At 44.0% G+C, this 13,732-nt stretch overlaps 1 protein-coding gene across 8 annotated transcripts in view; it reads right to left on the reverse strand.

The window, feature by feature from the left end:
* Positions 1-13,732, reverse strand: part of TTLL5 (tubulin tyrosine ligase like 5) — a 1,306,640-nt gene that overhangs the window by 1,093,067 nt on the left and 199,841 nt on the right. For all 8 annotated transcript variants that reach the window (XM_085626706.1, XM_085626705.1, XM_085626700.1 and 5 more), the window contains 3 exons: positions 5,700-5,782; positions 3,379-3,485; positions 1,719-1,849 (listed from right to left, as the gene is read on the reverse strand). In XM_085626706.1, the coding sequence (XP_085482832.1) occupies positions 1,719-1,849; positions 3,379-3,485; positions 5,700-5,782 (321 nt within the window). The remainder of the gene's footprint in view (positions 1-1,718; positions 1,850-3,378; positions 3,486-5,699; positions 5,783-13,732) is intronic.

Genomic DNA, 13,732 nt, shown 5'->3' on the forward strand with positions numbered 1-13,732 from the left:
GTGAATGTGTGCATTAGCATGGCCCAGGGCATGGAGATCGGGTGTTTGCGCATCCCACGGGCCTCCTCCGTTCTGAGTGCGGATTCCTCCGCCTTGCCCCACTTCCTTACGGCCCCCACCCAGGCTGCTATGGGGGGCCCCCCCGGCGCCTTCCAATGCATAGCAATGCATCGTTTAGCGAGGATCAACATTAAGAAGGCAAACCTCCTCTCCACCTTCTGCCGCTTATGCCGTCCATGAATTCCCAGCGCACACGCCTCCCATGTGCCTAGGTCCTGGAACCCTGTAACCGTCTCTATGGCAGAGTGAATCGTACGCCAGTAACTGTAGAGCGTCGGACAGTCCCAGAACATGTGCCTGAACGAGGCAGCAGGCTCCAAGCATCTAGGGCAGCCAAACACCCCCTCGGGGAAATATTTCTGCAACTTTTCGGGGGTGAGATACGCCCTATGCAGGATATGTTCTTAAATCGGTAGTTGCGGGACACTTTCTTAGTGTATTCTAGAGCCCTCGTCCACTCCCTGTCATGCAGGGGCCGTTGGAAGTCATCCTCCCAGTGTTCTCTAAGGGTAGGGCTTCGGGCCATATGTACAGAATTTAGGGCTTGGGAGATCCTAATTGCAATTCTATGCAAATTCCAATTAGGAAATCGCAATTCGTAACGTACAAAAATGTACAAGTTAGTAATAGCCAGTCCTAATGGGGTAGCAATAGACCTACCTAATGAATATTAATGAGGTGGTCGCATTTTGCAACCCATTAAAAATCATGACCATCACAGGGATGGTGGTCTGCTATTCCTTTTTATTAAATCAATTTTTTTTTTAACAGGATGTGTTTGAAAATTAAAAATGAAACTTTGAAGTTTCAATTTTTAAGAGTAGGTAGTGATCCGTTGGACCACTGCCTGCTCTTAAAAAATATTTGTTTCGACATTCAGAAAGGTGAAGGGGGTCTCCTATTTGGGAATGATTATCACCTCCCTTAAGGTGTGGGTACAAAACGTATGTTTTTCAACCGTAATTAAGTCACAAAACATTCATACATACTGCGATTCGGTATGAGGAAGGGGCTCCCTAAACACACCTCTTCGAAATACCAAACCGCAAATCCAAATTGCGATTCAATAACAGGTTACTGAATCGCAATTTGGCTTTTGTACATTTTGAAAACCTTTTTTACGGTGGTAAACAGCCCGATTCTGCAAATCGGGCCATATGCGACCTCAAAATAGGGTTTTGTATATGTGGTCCTTCATTCCTTCTAGGTGGTCAAAATAATCCAACTCCAAAAAACACACATCCACCACAGGAAGGTATGATGTGCAATGAGGCATCACACTGCCTCTGTCCCCACTTTTTAGGAGTAAGAAAGCCATAGCATCGGGTTCAAATCGATCCACAGAAGTGGCTAAAGAAAAGAGGTCTGTTGTAAATGGTCTAAACGTGAAGGAATTGAAGAGTTAAGACTGCTCGTCTTCATTTTAATATTCACAAAAATGTCAGGGAAAAAAATCATTATTTCCGGCCTCAATTTGATTTTTGAGCTTTAAATATACAACCGAGAAAAAGTACAACAGGCTCCGTATTTACCTCCCTCTTGTTCCACCTTCCTTGGAAATACAGACATTTACATCATTCAGCCTGACTGCACGTGAAATGCCACACCCCTAACCCACATCTTGCAGGGGGGGTCGTTATTGCTGTCTGTTCACTCACTGCAAAAATCCTGGTACTCTGTCGGGAGAATGAACGTCTGAGGCAGAAAATGGAAGTTCTTGAACCCATAGGTCTGCTGCATCCGATGGACGTTCTTGTACAGTCTGTCCTTCCGGGTCAGCTCGTAGGATCTGCAGGTGCATAAATTCAGATGTTGGAGCAGATGAAGAATGCTGACAAACCGAGAACAAGACACAAAGGAAAATGTACAATCCAGACAACAGCATCACATTCAACACACAGACGCAAGGAACAAACATGGAGTGTCACATCATAAAACCATGTCACACGATGAGCTGCAGGTGTCAGCAAAAGCATACCACAATCAAAACACAATATCATGCAACACACTGACTGAAATGCTGTCTAAAGCAACAGCCATAGCCGCGTACACCAATAAAACACTGTGCTACAAGCAATCAACACAATGCCACAGCTTCACATCAAAGAGACTCGGTCAAATCATGGAACCCCACAATTCAGAGCAATTATCTCCAGTAAAAGGCACAGGGCCTCACAGCACACAGTAAACTAAACCCACCTGCAATAGACCAAACACACAAAAACCAAAGCTACTGCCAATGGAAAATATACAGAGCTACAGTATAAGTACACTATCACATGTATAAGGTACAAAGCCACTATTCATATATTCATTGGTAACACGAAATCCAACACCACATAGGCTTATAGGAGCAAAACAGACATAAAGTCAGCTACAGAACAAAGACTAGAAACAAAAACCTTTCCACAAAAGCCATAAAGCAACAGCTCCCATCAACAGACAGAGCCCCAATCAACACCCATAGCCACTAGGCAAGAGACCCCAAAACCCACCACACATAGTTACTGGAACCAGTAAATGATACATAACCCTTAAAACATACACAGATATGCAACTACCAGATACATAGGCACACTTACCCATAACAGAAGAGATACAGAACACCATCACGAAAAGGCACATAATCACAAAGCGCATTGATAAGCACTAGTTTCTGCTTCATAATGCACAGTAACAGTTCAACAATACGACAAAGGTATGCAGATCCACAATGATATTCAAAATATCCAGACGATATTCCACAAAGTGGAAACTTCTCTTGTTTTTTCTGCATGCCTAATTACATGATTTTTCCCTAAGACGTCCCATCCAGTTTTTATTCTCCTACTCCAATCTCACCCAACCACAGTTGCCACTCAGTTCTTCTGCTTCATTCAACATGTTTCCTTGTTCTCACCTTTCTACCCTGACAGTGTTCCATTTATCTCTTCCTACTTTGTTCTATCCTTCTTTCATTTCTGATCCGATTTATGTTCTTGTCCTCTCATACTTTTCATTCTCTGTTTGTTGCATAACACTTATTCAATTCTCTCTTGCATTTCAAATCCTATTCTTATTTGCTCTTAGTTCCCACTCTGTTCTCATTCATGCCCCTTCTCACCATCTTGTTTTCCTTCTACTCGTCTCTCACTTTCCAACCATGTTTGTTCTTTTCTCTTCTCATTTCCCACATATTCTTGTTCACTTTCTTTCATTTTACACCTGTTCTTGTTATCTTCCTCTTTCACTTGCTCTCTCTTACTTCCCATTCTCACCATTCCTGCCTGAAATACACAAATATTGGTACCTACTTTGTTCAGATACTGCAGCACTTACCTGGGGAAGTGGTTGACCTTCTGGAACTCCAAGAGACTACGCATAAGATAGGGCTTAAGGTGGGATCCGGTCCACATGAGGTTGAAATCGTTGCTGTTTTGAGCTACCTGATGGACCATAAAGAGGTTGAGGAATCAGTCCACTGACCTTACATGCACCATTTCTCCTGACTGGACATTGCTTAGTGACATGAGACTAATTAACTCTGAATGCAAGGTAGCTTCGGGATTACACTACACACAGCTAGAGAAGAAATGGCACGGTCACCTAAAGAGGTCCCGTAACAGAAGCAGTGGGGTTAATTATCCTACATGGGAGGTGATAATGAAGCACATCATGTAAGCGAGGAGAAAGTCTGTCCAGGACCTCTATCTAAGGCTAAGCAGTGGGTGCCCCATACAGTGGAATTCTGAATCCCCTCCCCCATTAGCAACATTACCACCACAAGTAGCCTCTGCTACGAACAATACCTAGTGAGACTGGGAGTAACCACCAATGAAACATTTACCATGACCACCAACAATGTCAGCATGTTTTAGTTCATTCTGGGTGCCATCTGTCTTAGGTTGATTGCTCACTGGCAACTTGCGCCATAGGTTTCCATTAAGTCCATTACTGTTGTCAGCCTCTCGATGATCTTACAAAGAGGCACTAAAGGCAGTCTGCTATCATGTACTAAATATTAATGCAAGCACCAATGACACTCTTCAAGACTACCAATTGTAAAACCCATGTTACCACATCAAAAAACTTACCATCGGGGAAAACATATCACTGCTGGCCTGCCAACATGACTCTACAAACTGATAAGCTCTCCCCAAAGTTTTAGCCATATGGACTCCAAAGTCACTAACAAATTAAAATCAGCACTGGTACTCCTTCCCTCAAATAGATGACAGTTGATGAAAGAGAGATTCCGGTCTAATCCGCTTATAAACAGTATCTCTTTCAGACAGAATCCAGGAATTAGTCACAATTTAAATAAGCAGGCAGAAATCACACACTACAGAGTACGTGCTTCATTTCTGAGGGACAGCCAGATCGGGATGTGGGTTTAAGGTCCTCAGCTTTCAGATCATTGGACCCAAATCGCCTAGTAGAAATATGGGATTTAAGATGAACAATTCAATTGGATTTTCTCCTTTCTGGTATATGAAATAACACCTTCCTGCTTCGCTAAGCAAACACACCCATAGAGGTAAAAATGTTTGCCGTGATCATGGATTCATGGGTAACACTCCACACCTGATCAACAAAGTGAACAGAGAAGGTTTCTATACGATAAGAACAACACAATGAATGATCCATTACTGTGGCCTTATCTACAAGATTCCAGCATCAATAACTCTGGTACTGTTACATCTTGATTATGCCAGTCGGTTGTACATCAGATTCTCTCGACAGCTAACTGGCAATCTACACTGAATCAAGAATGCTGCAGCCACACAAGTCATAAATCTCAGCAGAAAGGATAATTTCCCCTTATCTCAAGGCTCTACAGTGGCTACCAGTTTCAAGAAAACTCTCTTTCAAAGCTTTCTGCACTGCTCACCGGGCGATCTCTGGTACATGACAAATATTCACATATGTTAAACTGAAACTGGACAAAAAATTAAGAACTCTCACGTCCAAAATTATTCTTTCCTGATACTCCTCCCCCTTTTTTATAAAACTGAATCAGTTTCTCTGTACATGCAAGGTCTGGGACACTTTCCTAAAAGAATGGGCCACCAATAGTCATCTTGAATACAGACAAACAATAAAACCCTGTTTTGTCCCCAAATCAAGACCAAGTGAGTCTCCGACAAGTAATACGGGTTGTGTATGCAACCCTCAGACCTAATCCTCACACTCTTTTTGCCACTTTGAGATGAAAGCGAGAGAACCTAGCTGTCGTACTTGTCCATTACCTGTAATGCATAATCTGATGGGACACTTTCTTCAAGCATCCAGCAGTTCATCATCCTCTCTACGACTCATATGGAGATAACAGAAAACATTGTCCTCTCTAGAGACGCTCATCAGACCATGACGTAGAATTACAAGGAGCTAAGATAAAACAGTAGCACTAACCTATGAGCCCCCACAAGTAGATCTCCTATTCTTCCACTTGCATCTATAACAGCTACACAAATTACCCGAGTGCTTCTCTCTCCACATGCAGATAAAGGGTGGTACACTTTAGAACTGAATAACCCTCTAAGAAGAAGCAGACCCAATTACTGAACATGGGAATATCACTTGTTTGGATGTGAAATTCATAGCATCATTGGATGGACGGGCTTCTGACATGCCATACACCACAGTAAATCACAACATACCTCTTGAAAACCATGTGCGTCCAAAATGCTGCGGACTAACCGACTTTCAGTGCGAACAATCTTATAGCCCAGGTGATAGCGCTCTGCAAAGAACAAAACATAGAAATATTTAAGGGAGGCAGGAATATATACTGGTCTAAAAGACAGTTTGACTTTTTGTCCATTAGAGGTGTGACTGGTCAACTTCTGCACTTCTTCAGGGGAACAAACAAGACACTGCCAGAATGAGTTGATTCTTCAGTAAGATGATGTACACAAAATGTTCATCAGATTTATCCATGACTGCCAGGAAGCCCCAGAGTTCAAAGTACTTGTGAAAAAATATTTTCTACCCTTTGCCTACTGAAAACAAATAGTTAATACAGTGACATTACTGAAGGTAATGGATAAAGTATCAAAACAAAGGAAATGGTGAGATTAAAATGTGATACGTTTAAGTTCTTTCTGGATGCAAACTGTGTCATGTTGATCTTTTGCTGGCTGGTTAAAGTAGGGCTTTCTACTAGGTTTGTTGCGGTTATAAGCTATCGCTGATCTGACAATGCTGAAAGAAGATGGAGACAATTACTCAATATTCAAGGGAGGTTGTTTAAAGCAGCCAATCTACCACCAACTAGTTTTCACATATAGACTTAGTGGCTAGACCCAAGTAGAGCACAAACATATATCTTATTGTCTTCGGGGGAAATGTTTTTGCATCAAGAACAGAATTTAAAAAAAAAGAAAATTAGACAAATGCAGAAAAACAAGTTAACTGCCAACAGGTGTGGGAGACAAAGAGGTTCACTGTGTTCCAAAACCCACATGTCAAATGGCAGCTGTCCACTTGCACTCCTACTGTAAAGAGACGGAAGTAGCATCAAAATGACACTACAGAGACTAACAAAACCCTTAAAAGGATGTGCATCACAGGTGAGTGCCAAGATCCTAGAGAGAGATTGTAGCAGCCTTGAAATGACCAATAGCATCAGTACATATGGTCTTCTATGTATTTTAGCTTGTTCCACAATAACTTTCTGAAGCCTCCATGATTGCAGTGCAAGAAAAAAGGGCATTCATATGTGCCCTAGCAGCAACAACTAGTACACTTGCAAAAGCATCATTCACTAACAAGGAGCCCCCTGGATGATCAGCACCATTCATTTCCAATAGGTAAACTGGAGGAAGTGAAACACTCACACCCAAAAGGACCACCGAGCTGTCACCAATTCCTACAAGTTCACTGACAGATCGGCACAACCCGTCACTGAACAGTTCAGCGGACTAAAAGCATCAACCACCTGCAATCAATAACTGAAGTAGCTGCAGCATCTACCCCCAATCAGTCCACAAAGCTGGTAGCATCAAGAATCTCAAAATAACTCACTGTGCTATCAGCACCACCCAACGCCCACTTCCAAGTCCTGTTCAACCTCATTTCCCTCCAATTAGCTCATGTGGCGTTCTGCATCGCTGACCAATAGCCAGCTCACTAGGTGAGCAGCATCATACCAATCCAGCTAGAAATACACACAATTCAAATCAACCTTAATAGCATCACCTGCCTTAAACAAGATCACTGAGCAAGCACCATGACCTTCATCCAACCTAGATAGCATTGAACTTCGGGGAAAGATAGACCAAAAATACTCCGTGCAATGTGACCCATTGTAAATGAGATCATCCAAGGGCCTTAACATCCCTTGCTATTCACTGTTGCTGACACTAATCCTGAACTTACAGCAGCCATTGCAAAGTATTTAAGTGAAGGCTGGATAAGAAGAGGGGAACTGAAAAACAAGTTAAATAAAACCCCAACTAAATGATACATTTGTCATAAAAGGTCATTCATTATTCGAAGCCATGAAGACAAATGTATATCCTCGCATAAGATATTGAAAGATACATGAAATTAGAGTAAAGTCGTAGTAAGATCATCGCAAGAAGGACATTAGGAGCTTTTTTGCTTTTGCATTATAAAGTGTTACCTCGACCTAGTTTAAATACCCACGTCTACGCAACATGTGTGTGTCATTGCCTGCTGTGTGCCTAGAAGCACATGGTACCATGGGATCACACAGTCTGTCCAAAAAATAGACAGTCTGGCACCAGTGGCGGTGCGTCCATTGGGGGCGTTGGGGCGTTGCCCCACTAAGCACATGGACGACCGTCACAGTCTGAGTCATGCTAACATTAATACATTATGGAAAAAAATATTTAGAAAATCGATCGCATTCGCACTGACTGGCACGCTCTAGCTCCCGGGACAAGCCCGACTCAATCTGGACGGCGCTGAGGGTGTGGGGGCGGGGCTGCTGCAGTGAGTGACACAGGGAGCGCAGCAGGCCAGCAGCAGCAGTGTGCGCATGTCAATTTTTGGGCTAGTCATGACTGGCCCGAACATGCGCACACGCACACAATACCAGACAGTGTGGCGAGGCGAGGGACCCTTCATACCGCCGCAGCCCCCGGGTCTCATTATGGGCAGGGAGTAACCCTGCTCTTAGCCAATCCTGTTGCAGTGCGCTGCTAATGCAGCGCCAGGATTGGCTAAGACACCGCAGCCTGCATGGTGCCGGCGCCGCGCGTGGGTGGTGGCAACTGCCCAGTGTATGGCCAATCACAGTATGGCTGGCTTATGTGAAGCCAAGCCATGCAGTAGTGATTGGCCATTGATTTCCCGACCTCTACGCTGATACGCTCGCTGACTCGGCACGTGTCGCTCGTCCCGGTCCCCGCGCCAGTGCTGCCACATGACTCGAGTCACTCACGGAGTCAGTCACGAGTCGTCGTCGTCAGTCTATATTTGTGTAGAAGTGCTGGGCCTGCTGGCTGCTAGTGGTAAGTGAGGGTGCTGAGTGTTGAGTACAAATAGCTGTCGCTGACAGGAAAGAAAAGTGGCCGAATGTGAATGGGGACTGGGGAGAGGATGTGGGCTACTACTCTTGTTCCGATGCAGACGCTCCCTCGGGCCTCTCCGTTTCCTACAGGGGTTTCTCTGCATCCATCTCTGGATGCGCGCGAGAACAGAAATGTCCACTCTGTATGTGTGATTCAGTGACCAGCCAATACTGCCTCTCCAGAGAGGACCCGCGGTTTGCCTTGCATTGCGTTGAGGGACTAAACTCACTTCTGGATTCCAGGAACGCTAGGTGTTACCTGCGCGCTCTCAGGCAAGGCCTTTCAAAGAACAGTAGATGTTTCAGCACCCAGGCTGCATAGCTAAATACATATAAGCCTAAGCTGCCTAAGGTCCCAAAGGCGAGACCGATTGCACTGCAGAGATGCTTGTTTAGGTTGATGGCATTCCTTCTGTCAAGCCAGACCGTCTGGCTTGACCGAAGGAATGACAGACCTAAAAATGGCTGCGAATGTCCTAAATAAACAACACAGCCCACAACTTATTGGAGCATGGAGCAGTACCTGAACAGCGGGTTTTGCTCTGGCATTTTTTTCCTCACGTTCGGAAACCCCGTATGTTTGTTTCTTTGGCCCACACTTAAAATGGCCGCCGAGCTCCTCCCGCGTTCTTTTGAGCTCCGTGCAGGCATGGACGGTTCTCTCCATTTCAGATGCAGTGTCCACTTTCTCTAACGCGGTCTGCACCACGACTGCTCTGCGAGTGCCATCACCGCCTCTTGTTTCTGATTGTGGGATCGGGATGTAGTAATTTCATGCAGCTGTTGGTTTTCGTTGAGTACAAAACCCAATGTGAATGCCTTCGCTTCCGAGCTTTATCCCTCCCCTCCGTCTTCTCCATTCACGAGAGGACTCGGTGCTTCAGAACACAGACCCCATATGCTGCAATGCAGGTTTTCTCTGAGCACTTACAGTCACGGTCACAACCGGCTTTCGTTTTCACTGTTAACAGAACATATTTCCTTTACAAGCGGGATTAAAGGGGGTAGGCAGAGGGGCCATGTTCGATTACAAGAGGGGACACGTACTGCGCGTGCAATCCTTCAAAATTGGCACCGCTTTTACAATATAGTCTTGCACGGCATCCCGCCTCCTCGGTGCCCCCCGTACCTTTCTCAATGCTGGGGAGCCTCACAGCCTTGTAGCCTCGCGCTTCACTCCTCCGTGATTTTCCGTGTGCTCCCGTATTTCCAGTCTTCAAATGCCCCTGAGGTCCCACATTAAGCTCTCCTTACGTTTCTCTTCGTCGCAGAGGCTCTGGGGGCCTTAACACATTTTGTAGCTTCTTTCTTTTTGGGTAGTAAACTGCCTCTTTCCTGGGTGTTCATGCAGTTACACTGTACTAGTTCCCCAGACCTGCTTGTGGCCTAAAGAATGGAGAGGTCTTATTATTGCCTGTCCCTGTCCTTTGCAAACGTCTCACACTTTTGCATCCAGTGATATGTTGTACTGGACTTGTTCTCTTTAATACGAGGGTCTCACTCAGCTCCTGTTTTCAGTTGTTCTGTGTGCAGGGGGGCTTTAGCACAGCACTCTTTGATGGTTGTGGTTATCCTGCAGCATGTGCGTGGGGTTGCTTTGCATTTACGTTCCCTAGTGTTGCATTTGCATTTTAGACCTTGTTGATGTATATATGTATGTGATATTTGCATAGCACGGACCAGGCCAAAGACGAGCCTTGTGGCAGGAATGCACCAGGTTTATATATACACATTCTCCCCGCGAGGTCTACACATTCATTCACCTGCTGGAAGAATGCTTGGGGGCTGCAGTGGGTGCTTGGCTGGCTCTGGTTTGGAGGCGGCCTTGCCTCAGACACCTGGTTGGTTCACCCTTAAAGGGCCCATCCCGTGAATGTTGTCACAGTACTACCCGAACCAAAGCAGACCTCATCAAACAGAGCCTTTGGCTGGCGAGTGATAGCAATGCACAATTTGGTATAATACCTTTATTGTTCTCCTCTTGACTGGATAGCCCCTTTAAATTCGCGCAGTGCTGTACATTTGCCTTCTGTTTGTATTCATGCCACTTTGTAGGGGTACGTCACACATGCTCGTCGTGATGTTGTCACTTAGCAGCACTTGGGCCTTTGATTGCTACCAGATTGCTACCAGATGCCTGCACCATGCTTAGCCCACGCTGTTATTAATATTTTTAAGAAGTCTTGCTGTATGTTCATGTGTGATTTGGGTTCAACACAGATCTGTCTCTTCCTGCTTTCAGTTGTCGTGCTGCCATCAGGTGTGTTTATTATACTTTTTTGTTTACATCAAATTCTATAGCTCCATGATTTATTAGCTTTAACCGCAGCGTGGCAATGCACATGAGGTCAGTGAGTCACTGCATTTGTCAGAGAGATCATTTTGTTAATTGCAGTTTGTAAGTAAAAATCCTAACATACAACAGTGACCTATGAACTGTCATCTAAGAGCTGCATGCAAACTGCAAGGTAAAAATTGTAGCGTTATGTTTTTTCCCCCCAGTCTTTGTTTGATTACCCTAATCTTTCAAAAAATAAATTGTTATATTTTTATTTTCAGCACCTGGTAAAGCCTGACAAGTTGCAACTGGAACCTTTACCTAATTTTTGGGCAATTTTTGGAGAAAGAACAAGAGGCCCCAACCTCCTTTGCTGCTCTTTCATCCCAGCTACGACCCAGCAAACACCAGTGTTAAAGGTAAGGAAACTGATGATATTTTTATTTAGATTGGAGTTAGGGCTATGTTTGTGGTCACTCTACATGGTGGTTGGGGTGGGTGCATATTCTGTACATTGTACCCTCCCTCAGTGGATGGAATTTACTAATACTGAGCCTTAACCCTGTGGTTTGGGCAATAACGGTTGTGAAAGGCACTATGTATTCCTTGCCTTCTTCAAGGCCCTCAAACAGTGTCTGTTTCAGTGCCTTCAGCAACCACTATGGCACACAGAGACAGAGACAGCGAGCAGCGGTAAGGCTGTATTTTTAGCAGTCCTGTTGCGCAAAGGGGAGCTGTTGGAGATATATTGCGAAAATGCACAAGATAGATGTATTTATACTGAAATTTGATATTATTGCACCAAATCTTATACGTTGTACTTTGACTATTGACAGGCTTCTTTCATATTGGTAAGGACAACATCGACATGATGAATACGGTAGAACAATTAATTACACAGTCATTCCATGCACGGCAACTAGAAGAGAAACTACAGATAAAGAGATTAGGACCTGATCGGCCAGACCTACAACTACAACAAGTTACCCAGGACAGAGGAAAATCTTACACACGTACATTCTCAAACACCTGGTACACAAAAGCTGAATGGCTTACAGGGTGTCCGTTAAGAAACAAACTGTTCTGCTTCCCCTGTTTGCTGTTTAATGGTGATTTTCCTTGGACAAGAGAAGGAGTGATAGACTTGAGGCATCTGTCTGAAAAAATCAAGAAGCATGCACACACAAGAAAGCATATGGAAAACGTGACAAGACTGGGAATGTTGGGAGACACACCGATTGAGCAGCACATAAACAGTGCATACCGCCAAACAATACAGAAACACAATGAAACAGTTGATAGGAATAGGCACATACTATCATAAATAATTGATTGCATTTGTTTCTGTGGTGCTTTCGAACTGGCATTGCGAGGCCATGATGAATCAGAAGATTCCACAAATCCAGGAATATTCAAAGGCCTTGTGGATTTAATAGCAAGCATAGACAAAGAAATGGAAGTACATTTAGCAACTGCTACAGTCTTTAAGGGCACCTCTAAAACTATACAAAATGAACTCCTTGAGTGTATGCTAGAAATTCTGAGAAGCCATATTGTCCAAGAGTTGCAAAACACAGACTTTGTGGCTATTCAGGCTGATGACACCACTGATGTGGCCACACAAACACAGTCCATATTAGTCTTTCGGTACCTCGACAATGACAATAATGTTGTGGAGAGGTTCTATGGTTTCAGTCATTTAAGAGACTCAACTGCAGAAACCATTACTGCAGCTATACTGCGTCAACTGAACTTCATTTTTCCAGAGGTGCACCAAAAAAAAAAACTTATTGCACAAAGCTATGATGGTGCGTCCGTAATGAGTGGAAGCCTTGGCGGAGTACAGAAAAGAATTAGAGATGTGTACCCTTATGCTCATTACGTGCACTGTTACGCCCACCAACTTAATCTTATTATGCAGCAGGCAGTATCAAAGATCTCCGAGACACAAATTTTCTTTCTGGATGTAGGAGGCATGGCAGCATTCTTCTCACGTTCCCCAAAAAGAACGGAAGCACTTCAGGAGATTGTGGACAAAAGGGTTCCAAGGGGATCCTCAACTCGTTGGAACTTTAACATACGTACAGTCCAACTAATATATCAATATAGGGAGGACCTTGTGAAATGTTTTCATAATATAGAAGTCAATGAAACCTTTGATTTCAAAACTCAAAGTGAAGCCCGTGGCTTTGCTAGAACACTAGAAGATAGAGAGTTTCAGTTCTTTCTGTTTTTATTTCAAGACATAATGTCAGCTGTCGAAAATTTATACAATCAGTTACAAGCACGAGAGATCGATGCTGTCTCTGCGAAAAGAAATATCGCTATGTTTGTCGAGCGCATAAGCATAGTGAGAAATGAGGTTGACAATTTAGACAGCAAACTGCCAGAGGCTTCAATTTTTGGAAACCACGGGAAAAACATCACCACTCTGGTCCAAAATGCAAAGGAGATATGTGACATTGTAATTGTGCATGCACAAGAACGTTTTGATTTCACAAAACATTTGGTGAGTGCCGCATTATTAGAAAGTCAAAACTTTGCAAAATATGGTGAATCCTTCCCTCAGCATGCTCTGCATGAGGCTGTGGAAGTTTATCCCATGCTCAACCAAGAGGACCTCAAAAGTGAGCTGACTGTACTGTACTCAATGCCTGTGTACCGAAATGCCAGAGATGCCAGGGCTTTGCTGACTTTAATTCATAAACTTAATATGGAAAAGACATTTACAGAGACAGTGACTTTACTTAAAATTGTCATAACCACTCCTATGACAACAGCAGAGGCAGAACGATCTTTTTCCGCCTTAAAGAGGATTAAGACATTCCTAAGAAACACCATGCTTCAGGAAAGACTGAATGCTTTGGCAATGCTCT

The sequence above is a fragment of the Triturus cristatus genome, chromosome 9, assembly GCF_964204655.1.
Source record: "Triturus cristatus chromosome 9, aTriCri1.1, whole genome shotgun sequence".
Lineage (NCBI taxonomy): Eukaryota > Metazoa > Chordata > Amphibia > Caudata > Salamandridae > Triturus > Triturus cristatus.